Source organism: Nelumbo lutea, chromosome 3 (assembly GCF_056320005.1).
Source record: "Nelumbo lutea isolate HS-2025 chromosome 3, American lotus-T2T, whole genome shotgun sequence".
Lineage (NCBI taxonomy): Eukaryota > Viridiplantae > Streptophyta > Magnoliopsida > Proteales > Nelumbonaceae > Nelumbo > Nelumbo lutea.
In genome coordinates, this window is record NC_142686.1 from 74,687,653 (window position 1) to 74,703,978 (window position 16,326).

Consider the following 16,326-nt stretch of genomic DNA (forward strand, 5'->3'; position numbering starts at 1 on the left):
TTAAATGGTGTAAATCTCTCTCTCTCTCTCTCTCTCTTTCTCTCTCTCCCTAGTGGTAATTTTGTATTGTGAGTTTTGTTTTCCTTAGAAAGCTTGGTGAATGACATTAGAGTATTTTTTGGTATTGTGCTTATGGCGAGTGATTTCCGTAAACCCTAAAGTGATTCTAGGCCTTCCTTTAAGTGGTGTAAATCTCTCTCTCTCTCTCTCTCTCTCTCTCTCTCTCTCTCTCTCTTTCTCTCCCTCTCTCCCTCCCTCCCTTTGTCTGTCTGTCTGTCTAAGTGTGTAATTGAGCAGAGCCTAGTTGAGTATTGGCTACTTGAGCTCAACTTGACTCAAAAAGTCAGAGCTCAAAACTTTTCTTGAGCTTGATCAAGTTTCAAGTTTCCTTCTTGAACTTGCATCAATACTAACGAGCTACTTGAGCTTGGCTTGGCTTGAGCTACTCTACCCTATCATTCCTTGGGAGGTCAATATGAAGAACATCTTTTCATGATGGAGATTTGGGTCTTGTTTCTTCCTTTTCTCCATGGTTTCCATGTATCTAATCTATTGAGCATTAGTGTTGTTTTCTAACCTTTTCCATTTTGATATGGTATCTTCCCATTCTAGGTACCAATGACATTGTCTTAGGTACAATGTTCTAAAAATTGTAATTGTATTGTAAGTTGTAGAGAAAGTTGAACCAAATTGAGTCGTGAATCATATGGTAAATCCTGAGATCATTTATGATTTTTTACAAACTTATCCAAAAATTAAACATAGATATACTATCTATCTATCTATCTATCTATCTATCTATCTATATATATATATATGTATGTATGTAAGTATGTATTTATTAGAGTTTTCTTGAGGTTAATGCATAATTGGAAGGTTTTGGCAATGCAGATTTTAAGCTCTTTAGTTTCTTTCATGTGGTTTGAAGGCATGGAGAATATCTAGATGGGCAGAAATATAGTAATTTCTTATGTTGAGAATTACCAATAATTAGAAAGTTTGGAGTTTCAACATTTAGCTTAGGAATTTGAAATATTTATTTATGTTGAACAGATCCTCCAACAGATAGAAACTCATGTTCTTAGTTGACATATAAATTTAAATGGAAACATTTAATTGTCAGATCTACAATGCGATGGTTGTTTTTACCTGGATTCCATATATCTTCCTAGTTGCTCAATTGAGATCATGTTTTATACTTGTATTCTTGTTACTATATGAAATCAATACTTGTATTGCATTTCAGGTAACCATAAAAGCTCAAAGGTGTCTGCTCCATCCAAGACTGAAGTGCAAAAAGCACCACCACCTATTGAGGTTCCTGCATTATCTTTGGATGATCTAAAAGAAAAGACTGACAATTTTGGATCAAAATCTTTGATTGGTGAAGGATCGTATGGTAGAGTATATTATGCAACTTTAAACAGTGGACAAACTGTGGCTGTAAAGAAACTTGATGTTTCATCTGAACCTGAATCCAATGTTGATTTTCTGACACAGGTGCGTATGGATTTGTAGAGAACAACGTATGTTCTCTATCTCTTTAATGAACAAAATAAGTTTTGCCTTTATTTTTCCCATTTTTTCTTTTTCTATCATGTCTGACTATATTTGTCATCCCAAATGTAGGTTTCAATGGTGTCAAGACTGAAGCATGACAATCTCATTGAGTTACTGGGTTACTGTGTGGAAGGGAATCAACGTGTTTTAGCGTATGAGTTTGCAACCATGGGTTCTTTACATGACATTCTGCATGGTACATGTTATCAGTCCTGTATTTAGTTAGATAAGTAAAGGGAAAACCTTCTGGTATGATTCTAGAATGAGAAGTGATAGAGAAGAAGAGAAGAGGGAGACAAAGAGAATAGGGAAAACAGTCTCTCTCAAGAGACCCAACTGCCGCCCCTATATGTTATATTCATAATAAGATGAAAAATTACAGTAATACCCCTGAAACTGTAATATGAGAACAAAGATAATACAGAACTGAGAAAGAGAGGGAAAAAGACCAAAACAAGCTTACGAAGACACTATATTTTAACACTCCCCCTCTAGTTGGAGCATATATATCATATAGCTCCAACTTGTTACAAATGTATTTCATCCGAGCACCACTCAAGCCTTTGGTAAATAGGTTAGCTAGTTGATCGTTAGACTTCACATATGGGGTAATACTTTCCCCACTAACCACCTTCTCTCTTACAAAGTGACAATCCACCTCTATATGTTTAGTTCACTCATGATACATTGGATTAGAGGATATATGAATGGCTGCCTGGTTGTTACAAAATAGTTTAATGGGAGTTGTGACTGATATTCCCATTTTCTATAACAGTTGTTTCAACCACACCAACTCCCATGTAGTGTGGGCCATGGCTCTGTACTCAGCCTCAGCACTACTCATGGCTACCACATTTTTCTTCTTGCTTTTCCAAGTAATCAAATTCCCTGCCAAAAACGTGCAGTAATCGGTTCATTTCTTGTTAGTAACTAACCCTACTCAATTAACATCTGTGTATCCTACCAAGCAAAGTTCTCTCCCTTTCTTATACAACAACCCTTTACGTGGAGCACCCTTCAAATAGCGTAGAACTCTAACAATACATTCCCAATGGATTTAGTTGGCTCAATAATCCAACACTGAAGGAAATGTCTGGTCTTGTGATGGTTTAATAAATGAGTTTTCCAATTACTCCATTGTACCGTCCAGGATCAACTAGGGTTTCTCTCTCACTTTTGGACATCTTCACATTTGGATCTATAGGGGTATCCACTGGCTTTGCCCCTTTATAGACCAGTTTCCTCCGACAAGTCAAGCACACACTTTCTTTGTGAGGGAGAGATTCCCTACTATGACCGTACTACTTCTATGCCCAGAAAATATTTCAAGTGCCCCAAGTCCTTAGTTTGGACTGACTTTGTAAGAACTATTTGAGCTTTTTAATGCCATACTCATCGCTTCCTTAATAATGATGTCATCAACATAGACTGCCAACACAATCTTCCTAGAGGTAGTATCTCTATTGGACACTGAATGATCAACTATACATTGTGTCATTCCAAATTGCTGAACCGTAGTACTGAATCTCCCAAACCAAGCCCTCGGAGATTGCTTCAACCCATAACTTGCTTTCTTCAACCGGCACAACTTTCATTCCTCCCCTGAGCAACATACCCCGGAGGTTGCTCCATATACACTTCCTCTTCTAGGTCATCTTGGAGGAATGCATTTTTAATATCCAATTGAAATAATGGCCAATCAACGTGTGTAACCAAAGAAATAAGCATACAAACTAAACCCATTTTAGCCACATGTGAAAAAGTATCAGTGTAATCAACTACATAGGTCTGTGTATACTTGTCTACTAATCGTGTTTTGTATCTCCCCACACTATCATCTACAAGATGTTTAGCAGTGTAAGGTCCCAAGTATGATTAAATTGAAGAGCATGAAATTTCTCATCCGTGGCCCTCTTCCATTCTGGAGAGAGGAGAACATCATGAAGGGATCTAAGAACAAACACAGAGGAGAGAAGAGATACAAAATTCTGATAGGATGGAGATAAATGGGAAAATGAAACATAATGAGAGATAGGATGTTTAGTACAAGCATGCTTCCCTTTGCAAAGCGCAATGGCTCTAAATGAGACGGATCCGTTGGCGGAGGAGACGATGATTGTTGAGGCTGAGCTAGAGAAGGTTGAAACACAATACTACGAGGATTGTGTGCATACACCTGATGGATCAATGGTCACATTTGTTAGACAGTTTTGTATGCCCTTAGCTTCAATCAAAATTGATGTACTTTATGAGTTTATTGTAAATGAATAAAAGTGCATATTTGATTCATGTTCCCTTGGTATGTTTCCGTGTAATACCCTTAAACTGGACACTTATTGAGACTCGTGTTAGTTTAGAAAGTTCACAGCCAGTGGATCGGTCTGGGGAGACCTATCCTGACAAGGCTGACACTGTGGTGCCATCAAGTCAGTGGAGGTGGCTTGTCTCAACTACCGGGGTGAGACCCCAGGCACATACAGTGTGGGATTAATTGAATCTTTGAACTGAACCTGATTTCCAGTATTGCCCTGGACCTTGGAGATTGATGGGCAAAACTGGAAAGTTACACCCGACCCCTAGACTCGATTATAATATTGCACTAGGTGTCGGATCGGGGTGTCTTTGATGTACCAATCAGTGAGATCCTTAGCGGGGGTCAAAACCTGGGTATGTTGGGACAATCCGAGAATTCATCTGAGTGGGTGATCATAGTGACAGGATCAGCCCCTTTGTCGGACAAAGGTAATGATCGGGGATGCACTCTCACTGTTGGAAACCAAGATTGCTGGCAGCCGATTTCAACCGTTGAGATTTGTTTTGCAAAGTATATTTTATATGAGATATAAAAGTATATATATTATGGTTTCTAAAATGTTTGCAAAAGGTTTTAATTCCCGGGATCCATATAAGTGGAGAGTGCAACACTGTTCCTTGCAGCCGAGGGAGAGGTCCTCTCTTGTCGGGCAGTGTATGATCATTAAGGGCTGAGAGGTTAAGTGTAAGACCATTGAGGATAATATCTGATGGGCTAATCTTGCATCTGCCCACAATCCCTGGGTGTTACAAGGTGGCTTGGCCCAGGGACCACTTAGGGTAAGTGTTGGGCCCATAGAGCCCATTTGATGGGTTTCAGGGGGTGCACTGTCTTTAACAGTGTATTCGACCAGGCCTTGTAACAAAGGCTGGGCCGAACCCATGTGGCTGATGTGTAGATTAATGCTTGGGTCCCACGCCATACAAGGAAGCCCAACTGGGCAGCAATTAGGAAGGTTGAGTGAGCACATAAGCTTAATGGGCCTAAAGCCCATTTCGAACTGGGCTATTAATTTAGTTAATTAAAGGGGCGAATTCTGAGATGGATTAGCAGATAGGATAGGGTCTTAATCCTATCCACTCAGAGAGTCCAGATCTGAATGTGATTTAGATCTAGAAACCTCCTAATGGGATTAGGATAAAGCTAATCTAATCTGCAAATAAGATAAGGGTTTATCCTTATCACTAGAAGAGAAGGCTGATCCAAATATGATTTGGATAAGCACCTCCTAATGGGATTAGGAGCTGATCTTTTAAGTTAACAAAAAAAAGGAGGGGGCGGCAGCCTTGAGAGAAACCAACAAGAAACACATCAGATCCTCTTTAGTGCTGAAATCAAGAAGAGAGAATTCTGCAGCCTGCGAATACTCTCTTGCCGCCTCCCTACTCTTGTCGCCCTGTTTTGCCAGTTCGATCTCCAGTTGTCGGAGAAGTCAAAATTGAATCTTGACATCAGTTTTTTGAGAAAGGATTGAAAAGGAAGCTGTGCTCACGTTTCATTCTATTGTTTCTTGCGAAGGACAAAGTTTTTGGGGAAGAACACTGCTGATTCTGCTCCATCCTGCACTGCGCCATTTTCAGTGGGAGTAGTCTTTGGATCCTTCCTTGGGTGTGAACACCTTCGTTGGGAGATATTACTTCTCTGTATCAGGTATTATTCTCTCCCATTCCTTTTGGTTCAGATCTGGTTCAGTTTAAGGTTCAAGATTTATCCTTGAAAATATGATTTTCTAAATAGGGAATGTGATTCCCAGTTGAAGGGAGAGAAAAATTTTTGAAATTCGCCCCTTATTCCGCAATTTTTGGGCGTCCATGTGATGGATCTCTCATCCCTTTCAACATTGACTCTTGAACAACAGGATATATCACAGACACCTCCATTGGTAAGGGAAGAGCAGGTGGAGATAAGGGGTCAAGAGAAGTAGACTCTGTTGATGAGAAGAAAGGGACATTTTCAAAGGTCACATTAGGAAGAACAAAGGAGCGATGAAGAGGATTGTAGCACTTGTACCCTTTCTAGGTCCGAGAGTACCCCAAAAAGACACATTTAAGGGGACAAGTCATCTAACTTATCCAAACCCAGACCCGGGCGATGAACAAAACAAATACACCCAAAGACGTAGGGGGTAAAGAGAATAGAGATTGAGAAGGAAAGACAATAGAGAAGGGAGAGGAACCACGTAACATGGAAGATGGTGGCATACAATTAATGAGAAAGCAAGAAGAACATCAGTCCAATATGTTTTTGGAACTAACATTTTAATCAAAAGTGCCCAAGTAGTGTCAAGTAAATGTCTATTATTCCTCTCAACTACTCTATTTTGTTGTGGAGTAGAGGAGTAGGACGATTGATGTATTATGCCATGAGATTCAAAGAACATACGAAATGGGAGTTGGAAATATTCTTTTGCATTAGCAGATTGAAAATATTTAATGGAGATACCAAATTGATTCTTAATTTCATCATAAAAGGAGAGAAATGTATCAAACACTTCAATGCGAGATTTAATTAAATAAATCCAAGTCATCCTTGAAAAATCATCAACAAAGGAAATAAAGTATTTAAAACAATTGTAAGACTCAATTGGTCAAGGACCCCAAACATCTGAATGAACAAGTTCAAAAGGACTTGAGACTCTAGAAGATTCCCTTGGAATAAAAGAGACATGATGATGTTTACTTAGCTGACAAAATTCACATTGTAACTCATGAATAGACATGACATTTGGAATAAGACTCTTGAGAGTTGGAAGAGAGGGATACCCATTTGACAGTGCCATTGCAATGGTGTAATGGAAGAATGAAGAGCTGTTTGTGATGATGTGATCCACCACCATCTAAATAATACAATCCTCCAACTTCATGCCTGCCACCAATCATCTTTCTCGTCTTGAGATCCCGAAAAATGCATTAAGATGGAAAGAATGATATGGGGCAATTGAAGGATTTTGTCAACTTACTAATTGGCATAAGACTAAAGGGAAATTTAGGAACATATAGAACCAACGACAAAGAGAAATCAGAATATAAAGTAACGTCACGGCCTCACGGGTACCAGAAACAAGAGAGGTAGTACCATCAACAGGGTAATCGATTGGGTAGTAGAGGGAGGGGATAAAGATACAAATAATTTTGAGGACCCGGTCATGTGATCTGAGGCCCCAGAATCAATAATATATGGTTTAGAAGAGGAAACAAGACATGTTGTACTTGACTTTGCGAGAGTTGCAGTATTACCAGATGAAGAAGAAGAAGACAAACTGAGTTTTTCATACTGTTCACGAGTGATAGAAACCATTTTCTTCTCCTTCTCAGTCCCTAAAACAATATGGTCATCGCTTGTAGTATCACTATCTCCTACAACAACATAATTAACCCAAGTAGATGGTGGGCCATGTAGAGATCATAACAAAAGTTCACAGTATGTCCTTCTCGTCCACAATAGCTACATTCTTTGATCATACCTTGACCACCAACACCGACACCATGACCTCTAAAATGCCCATCTCTACCACCACTGTGACCTCCTCTCATACCATGTTTACCACCTCTAGGATAACTACTTATACCATGAGCCAACCCTACTGCCTTTGGTTGTATCTAGGGCAGACTTCTCTAATGTTGAAGAACTATTTGTATGTGGACTTGTAACCATTCTTACTTTGGAAAAAAAACTTCTGATAGTGTAGGTGCATCATTGCTAGTGTTTTAAAAGCACAAGGCGCAAGGTGAGGTGCGTGCCTTTTTGAAGCAAGGCACAAAATTACAAAAAATGCTAAAAAATAAAAAAAATGTTAGAAAATTAAAAAATGCAAAAAATTCAAAAGTATTAAATATAATGTTAATATAAAATATAAACTTAAATTTTAAAATAAATGTTTTAAAAAACTTATTTTCTAAAATTAAAATACATATGTAAAGCGTATTCAAATAAAAATTTAAAAATAAAAGCAAACATATAAAGCATTTTTAAGCATGTAAAATCCACAATCTCTTTTTTTTTCCTCAATTGCATTACTTGAAGTAGCTAATGTGATGTAAAACATATTGCATTCTTGATTCTATGAGTTGTCTTTGTACCATGCCCCATCGAGGCAAGCCTGAACAAGTCCATGTTAGGGTCTTAAATTCTTACTTCTCACATAAAAATAGTGATTTTATAACTTTAATTGCCTTTTAAGAAGATATTTTATTGGAATGAATGATTGGACAACACTAGCAATCAGAGCTTCGGTGAGCGAGGAACCGGAGCGGAGTAGAACCCCCTATTTGCTAATGTTGTTCATTCATTCATTCCAATAAAATATCTTTAAGGCAATTAAAATTATAAAATCATTATTTTTTGTGAGAAATAAGAATTTAAGACCCTAACATGGATTTGTTCGGGCTTGCCTTGAGGGGTGTGGGCGGAGCCCTTGGCCCAGCCGTTAGGCTAAAAAAAAGCAAAAAGCACAATATTTTAAAAAGGCGCACGCCTGGGCTGAGGTGCAAGGTGCATTGGGCGCCTTTTGAAAGGGGTGTGCCTAGGACCTGGGCTAGGTGCATACCCAAAAATGCGCCTTGCCTATGGGCCTAGGCGTGCCTTTTAAATCATTGATCATTGCTACCTAAAATTTGGGCACACACTGATTCAAATTCAGACCTCAATCTAAAAAGAAAATGCACCACATCCAACTGATCTCTCTGGTGTTTCTACACTTTGAGATCAATCGGACGTAGACTCTTCAAGGAGGCATGGTACTCTTCCACACTCCTATGACCTTGCCGTAGCTGAAAATGCTCCTGATACAATTGATAGATTCTAGTTACATTGTCTGTCCTGAATAAAACTGCTTAGCATGTTCCCAAATTTCTTTCGCAGTATCAGGTTCACACTGATATGAGGTTCCATACTGTTCCAAAGACATGTCATAATCTGCGCATTCTTCTGGATCCAATAATTATACCCTTCAGCTCCTGGGTCTGGTTTATTTTCTTTAATATGTTTAAACTTTCCTCTGGCTGTCAAATTTACCTCAGCCTACTTCGCCCATGGTACATAGTTTGTACCATTGAGTTTGACTGATGTCATCTGTACAGCCATGAAATCAGGTTGTACTGTCACACTTGTTTTGGTTTCACTACTAGAAGTTGTCATCAGTTATTTCTGCAACACTCTCCCAAGACAAACACCTTTCAGACTTAACAACAGTACTCAACCAACTTAACTACAGGTTCAGAAACTTCAACAGCATAGCCACAACCCCTAAAACTGGAACATCAGCACAAGAACTTCTACGAGTCAACCAACCTCACGGTTCACAGAAAACAACCCACCAAACACAAACAATGATCAACCAAACTTCACATTCACAGTCGCTCTTCGAAGTGCCGAATAGAGGGAGTCTAAAACACTATCAAACAACCAACCAACCATGCAACTTGAGGCATGGAAGCCTTCTAACCTTCTGGGTAATCAGTTTTAGGTTTACCCCCTCCTTTCTTCTCTTATTAGTAGAAAACCTGAGCCGAACCAGTTCCAGGCGTCCTTTACTGATGAAATCAGGAAACTCGATCAACCAGGCTCTGATACCATGTTATTAGTCCTGTATTTAGTTAGATAAATGAAGGGAAAACCTTCTGGTATGATTCTAGAATGAGAAGTGATAGAGAAGACAAAGAATAAAGAGGGAGACTAAGAGAATAGGGAAAACAGTCTCTCTCTCGACCCAACTGCCACCCCTATATGTTGTATTCATAATAAGATGACAAATTACAGTAATACCCCTGAAACTGTAATATGAGAACAAAGATAAAATGGAACTAAGAAAGAGAGGGAAAAAGACCAAAATAACCCTATGAAGACATTATTTTAACAGTACCATATTCTGAGGGCGAGTTTATTCCTAATTGATTGAATAGAAAATTGAAAGCTTATTTTTATTTTCTTGATGCTACCTGGTTGAAAAATTTCTTTTTCATTACCATTAAAAAATTTCTTTGAAACTATAGGTAGAAAAGGAGTTCAAGGTGCACAGCCAGGTCCTGTGCTTGATTGGATGCAGCGAGTTAGAATTGCTGTTGATGCAGCTAGGGGACTAGAGTATTTACATGAGAAAGGTCAACCCTCTATTATACACCGGGATATCAGATCAAGCAATGTGCTCCTATTTGAAGACTTCAAGGCCAAAATTGCTGACTTTAACCTTTCAAATCAGGCTCCTGATATGGCTGCTCGTCTTCATTCTACTCGAGTTTTGGGGACCTTTGGTTATCATGCACCAGAGTAATGCTGCTAAAATTTGTTTACCTTCATTTCATATTTTGCTAAACTTGGTGAATAAGTTGGCTATTTTTCATGGTCCAATTCCGTAGATTTCATGGTTATGTGTTTTTGCTTTTATGTTTGACACAATAAGACGGGTTCCCCTGTTAATGCTATTGGGGTATGTTAATACAATATCACTTTGATGAAACCACTGGATATTTTAGCTGATGCTTGCAACCTAAGTATACCAAATTTAGTGGCCAGCAATTAATTGACCATGTTTAACCTATTATATGGCCTAAATCATCAATGCCTATTAGGTGAAATAAGTGTTTTTTTTTTTTTGAAATTTGCCTAGTACCTGCTCTGTTGTAAGTTTTAGAAAAATGAAGATTCCATGTTCAAGAATCATGGTTCTGAGGAAAGAGTCCAAAATATAACTTAATGAAGAAATGTTTCTGTTACAAGTACTATATTTAACTTGATATGCAGTTATGTAGGGGCAATTGGTAGGCTTTTGCTTTGAAGCAGAAAAATGTTTTTTTCTTTATAAAAGTAGTCAATCCTTTTTCATCCATTGGTATGAATTATAGTAGTAGGGTTTACTTATTCTGTTTTTCTCCTTGTTAGGGAAAAGGTAAGCTTATTAGGAAGAACTTTTATTCTGTGGGTAGGAAGGAGAAAGTGAAAATTTCTCGGTTTGTAAGACATCACTAGGTAGTAGACTATGTTTATGTAGCATAAAAGCTCCTTTGCAGAAAAAGCAGCTTTTGTTGTTTAGCTATCCTTTCTGTTTTCAGGAATGCCCTTCAGAAAGCAAGTCTGTTTGATACTGTCTATTTTGATTGTGGTAGGAAAAGCACAAAAGCTTGTTCTAATGACTCCTAGCTTTCCCACTTCCAAACATAATTTTCCAACTGCATTGCTTTCTGAAGCTTGTCCTACCTTTAGGTTTCAGAATGGTCTGTGCTTGATATATTGTCTAGCCTTGATTGATGACTTGACTAGCTTTCAATTTTTATCATCTTAGTTTTTAGAAATGATTTATACTGTTCATCAAGACTTTGGGTCAGGGCCATTGCTTGGTGTAATGGTAAAATGTTGGGTTGACAAGCATGAGAACGTGAATTCAACTATAGTTGGCCACTTTGTGTGAAAAATACCTAAGTTTAAGTCCATATCCAGTCCACTCCTCCCTAGGCCCCAGATAGCTGGGACCAACATTGGGTAATGGCCTTTTTGTCAAGACTTTGGGTTGTGTAATTGATGAAAATTGGTAGTCCAATGTTTTTGGATTAGCCAGAAGATGATGGAAAAGTGCAGATCTTCTAGCTGTGTTATGTTAGGATTTCTTGGGGCCTTCTATTTGATACTCTTGATTGGTCAATGCAGTTTTGGCAAAGAGAAGATGGAGAATAGGTTTGTAGAAGTTGCAAGATGGAGGAAAGTGATGTAGATTGAAGCAAAAGATCCCATATTTGAAGAGAGAAGGATCAGAGGCCAGCAGAGTTTGAAGGTTAGGGAGGCAAAGAAAGCTACAATACTGTTGGAAGGTCTTGAAGTGATCGAATGGATGCAGAAGTTTTGTTTCAGAAGCAAGTTCTAAAGGTAAACAAACGAACTTTACGAGTTCAACCTTGATGGAAGAAAGAGTTATGAGTTGGAATGCAAAAAGAATGCAAAAAGAAGTTGCAAGATGGAGGAAAGTGATGAAGATTGAAGCAAAAGATCCCATATTTGAAGAGAAAAGGATCAGAGGCCAGCAGAGTTTGAAGGTTAGGGAGGCAAAGAAAGCTACAATACTGTTGGAAGGTCTTGAAGTGATCGAATGGATGCAGAAGTTTTGTTTCAGAAGCAAGTTCTAAAGGTAAACAAATGAACTTTACGAGTTCAACCTTGATGGAAGAAAGAGTTATGAGTTGGAATGCAAAAAGAATGCAAAAGGATGCTACATAACTCTGCAGGAATTCTTTGGAGGAAGAAAGAAGCAGTTGGTTTGCTTCCCAGAAAGTAGAAGGGTAACGGATGGAAGGTAGTGGCATAGGTACTGAGTGACTTTACTCGGCAGCTGAAAACAAAACAAGTAGAGGCTGTATAGCAAAGGAAAAGAAAGGGGGTAAACAAAAGAGAGAGGAAAAACCCATTGATAGGAAATGGATGATTGCAGAAAAAGGAAAAAAAAAGTAAACTGGTAACAACAGTAGAAAAAGTGGATTGGGGGAAGAAATTTGTGGTGGAAACTTCGGGTCCACCAAAGGATTGGAGAGGTATGAGTTGGAATGCAAAAAGAATGCAAAAGGATGCTACATAACTCTGCAGGAATTCTTTGGAGGAAGAAAGAAGCAGTTGGTTTGCTTCCCAGAAAGTAGAAGGGTAACGGATGGAAGGTAGTGGCATAGGTACTGAGTGACTTTACTCGGCAGCTGAAAACAAAACAAGTAGAGGCTGTATAGCAAAGGAAAAGAAAGGGGGTAAACAAAAGAGAGAGGAAAAACCCATTGATAGGAAATGGATGATTGCAGAAAAAGGAAAAAAAAAGTAAACTGGTAACAACAGTAGAAAAAGTGGATTGGGGGAAGAAATTTGTGGTGGAAACTTCAGGTCCACCAAAGGATTGGAGAGGTATTGCTCAGGTGATACTCAAAGAATTAAACCTGCAAAAGCCGATGGTGATTACTCCTTATGAATCTTGTAAAGCCTTGATAGATCTGGGTGAAGACGAAGTAGAGATTTCAGCTTTAAGCATTCACTCAGAGGCTGGTATTGCCACAGTCTCGAACAGGTGTCCTCTCTCTAATACCAAATGTCTTGAGATTGAAGACAATGTAATAGTCAGATTGCTTGGGTTACCCTTTCAATCTCTGGAAGGAGGAAGTATTACAGTCAATAGCTGTAACCTGTGATGCAAAACTAGAAGGTGTTTTTGATTGTGATCTCCATTCAGTTGCCAGTGATGTTAGGTGGTGTTAAACCCAGTGACATTCCAAGGAAGATAGAGGTTGTTTTAGGGGGTTTAGTATACCCCGTTTGGCTTGCTACCTCCATTGAACCCCAGCTATGGAAGGAGGGAAGAAGGGAGGAAGATGAAGGGGCAGAACAGGCCTGGTTGCTTGGTTTGCAAGGCAGAATAGTCACTACAAAAGAGGCTAAGTCATCTGAGGTAACCAGGAAAAAAGAGAAAAAAGAGAATAATTTAACCACTTGGGGAAAGTCTGCATGGCAGAGTGGGCTGAGGGATGGCAGGTCCTATGTTCAGTCGGTGACAGGAGGATTAATTCGAGGCAGACTTGCGCCAGAAGTTCAAATTTCAAAAGAAATTGAACAAAGGTCGGCAAGGGTTCAGGTGTGAAGCCGGTTTTGTGAGCCGGTTCATTCTGGTCCATTGAACCAAGGCCAGTCACATGTTGTTTTAAGTAACACGTGACTGGTAAAGAGGTTGGGGGGCTGGGCCCAGGCCCATCAATAAGTAATGGGTCTATTCTTGTGAATGGGCCTGCTGTGTTAAATAGTGTGGGCCCAGGCTTTAAAGAGCCACGCACCAACTTAAGTAGACACATGACCAAAGGGAATAGGGAGATGGTGGACCAAAAAGATGGTCTATCATCGTCCCCCTCGAGTAAATCTCATCCACCGCCCGCAGGAGAGAAAGTTAGCCGTAGTAATCTGAACTGGGCATGGGTTTTGAGCAAGAAGAAAAAAGGCTACTCCCTGGAATGGCGCAATCCAAGGTTCAAGAAGCACCTGTTGACAGTGGAGACAGGGTGTTCCCTCATTCCGGCGACAGTAAACTAGAATATTATGGACACACTTGAGGTCTGTGCGACGGAGGAAGAAAGTAGCTCAAAATCAGAGTCTGAATGCTCTTCAAGTATTGGAAGTGTGGAACTGAAAAAGCCAAATCGCCCAGTGCCGATGAGAGCCTTCACACAGAGCTGCTTTTTTTGCAAAACGATATTTTGGATTTATCAGATTCAGTCCAGAAAAAGCACTCTCAATTTCCCCCATTACCTAAGGAATTGGGGTTTACCGCAGCTATTATAGAGGAGAGGCAGGGGACACCAGTTCTTAAATTTGCTCCCAGTTCGCTAGAGCGGCACGACACTGATAGAAGAGCAGGACTTACCTTTGTCACCGATCACAGAGCCATCAACCAGGGGACAACATCTAAATGCAGACATCTAAACCCACATCAACACAGTCATCTCTTTTGGAAGGATTAGCCACGACCTTGCCCCTTCGTGTTGCTCCTCAAGAGTCGTTGAACTCTTTCCACAACCATTCAGGTAATATTGTCAATTTGTTTTCTGGTACTGGTGTGGGTTTCCTGCCTGGAACAGGTACTTTTGCAGCTCAACTTGATGCAGCAACGATGGATGGAAAGTACTTGGGGACAAGGAGGGCAAAGAACAAGAGGAAGTGGGAAGGGTAAGAGAATCACACGAAGAGGAGTTAGAGAAAATCTAGGATCGGATTTGTATGTTTTTGGAGGAGTATAATGAGAAAAGAGGAAGAGGTAGGGAAGTATGAGGTTCAAGAAGGTTTAGTAAAAGTAGGGGTTCAAAGAAGGAAAAAAGCAGGGGATGAATCAATTATGGGAAAGATGTAGGAGGATTTAGAGAGGATTTGGGGACAGATTTGTGCTCTCAAGCAGAGGAATCTTTGGAGGAAAACCAAGGAATTCCGGAAAGGCAAAATAAAACAAAAGCAGCCTTAAGCAGATCTGGAACAATTAATAACCAAAGGAGGAAGAAGAGATCAGAAGTGGAAATGTTGATTATCAGATATAGAAGAAAATTTGGAATTCAGTGGAAGAGGGGAGAGAAGGAAAGCCTCTAAGTAGATGCCTGATCTCAGAAGGGGATGCCAAATCTCTTATCTCCATGAAAGCCATCAGTTGGAATGTGAGGGGGTTGGGGAGTCTAGGAAAAGAAGGCTGATTAAGGACCTCCTTAGAAGGGAAAGGCCGGATATAGTGATGCTATAGGAGACCAAATTAGCTGATATTGATAGAAGATGGGCAAGAAGCATCTGGAAAGCTAGAGGAATAAGTTGTGTTTCAGCACCTTCTTGGGGGGCTTCGGGGGGAATTGCTACCTTTTGGAGAGAGGATGTGGTGGAGGTTTTGGAGGAGCTAGTAAGTAATTTTTCAGTGTTGTTAAAATTCAAGATGGTAGAGGATGGATTTACTTGGGCTCTAACTAATGTGTATGGACCAAGCAATTACAGAGAAAAGAATGAATTTTGGAAAGAACTTTATGGGATTCAAGGGCTTTGGGATGATCCGTGGTGCTTGGGGGGAGATTTCAATGTAATTCGATTTACGAATGAATCAAATAACCCCCAACAGGTCATTACAACCAGCATACGGAGATTCAACAACTTTATTAATAACTATGAGTTAAAGGAACTCCCATTGCTGCAAGCTCTCTATACTTGGTCCAACTTTCAGGAGACACAAACCTGCTCCAAATTAGATAGGTTCCTTTTCAATGAAAGCTGGGAAAATAAGTGGGCAGACTTGATAACAAGGGCTCTAACTAGAGTCATATTTGACCATTGCCCCATTGGCCTAGGACAGGAGCCCTTTAGGTAAGGACCTCGACCCTCTAGGTTTGAGAGCAGTGGGTGAAGGTGATTCTATAAGGACAGAGTTACCAGCAGCGTACAAGGTATACAAATGGCTAGTCAAATTGGAGTGAACGTTAGTAGAAGGGGATTCCAAGGTAGTAGTGGGCTGGCTGAATAGCCCAGATACAACTTGCTGGGGCTATGGGGACCTGTTAAAGAAAGTTAAATGGATGACAAGAAATATGACTGCCAGGTTTCAGTGGGTCAGCAGATCAGCAAATGCAATGGCTGATTCTCTGGCCAAGCAAGGGGTGTCAAGGGGAGATCTGTTTTGGGCTACTTTGTAATTTGTGTTTCAGGCTTGGGCATGTTTAGTGTATATGATTCAGTCCTCGGGGGAGGTAACATCTCGTGCCTCTTCGTAGGCTGATTGTATTTTCTTTATTTGAATTAGTAAAACTACTCTCATTTATAAAAAAATGCAGTTTTGGAAAGTCTTAGAAAATCAAGTCAACATTTTGTGTTTTTCTTTTCTTTTAATAATTAGAAATAGTGAATTGTACTAATAAAATAAATGAAGGCAATTACACATCCGAGCATCCTATGCATAGGGGTATAAATACCTTAGGTTTTATATC

General features: G+C 39.6%; 1 protein-coding gene across 2 annotated transcripts in view; it reads left to right on the top strand.

Annotated features, from left to right (window-relative positions):
- The window catches only part of LOC148865491 (protein CYTOSOLIC ABA RECEPTOR KINASE 5-like), a 42,291-nt gene that overhangs the window by 12,851 nt on the left and 13,114 nt on the right, over nucleotides 1-16,326 (top strand). For both annotated transcript variants that reach the window (XM_088976724.1, XM_088976723.1), the window contains exons 3-5: nucleotides 1,247-1,500; nucleotides 1,630-1,756; nucleotides 9,865-10,138. In XM_088976724.1, coding sequence (XP_088832850.1) covers nucleotides 1,247-1,500; nucleotides 1,630-1,756; nucleotides 9,865-10,138 — 655 coding nt within the window. The remainder of the gene's footprint in view (nucleotides 1-1,246; nucleotides 1,501-1,629; nucleotides 1,757-9,864; nucleotides 10,139-16,326) is intronic.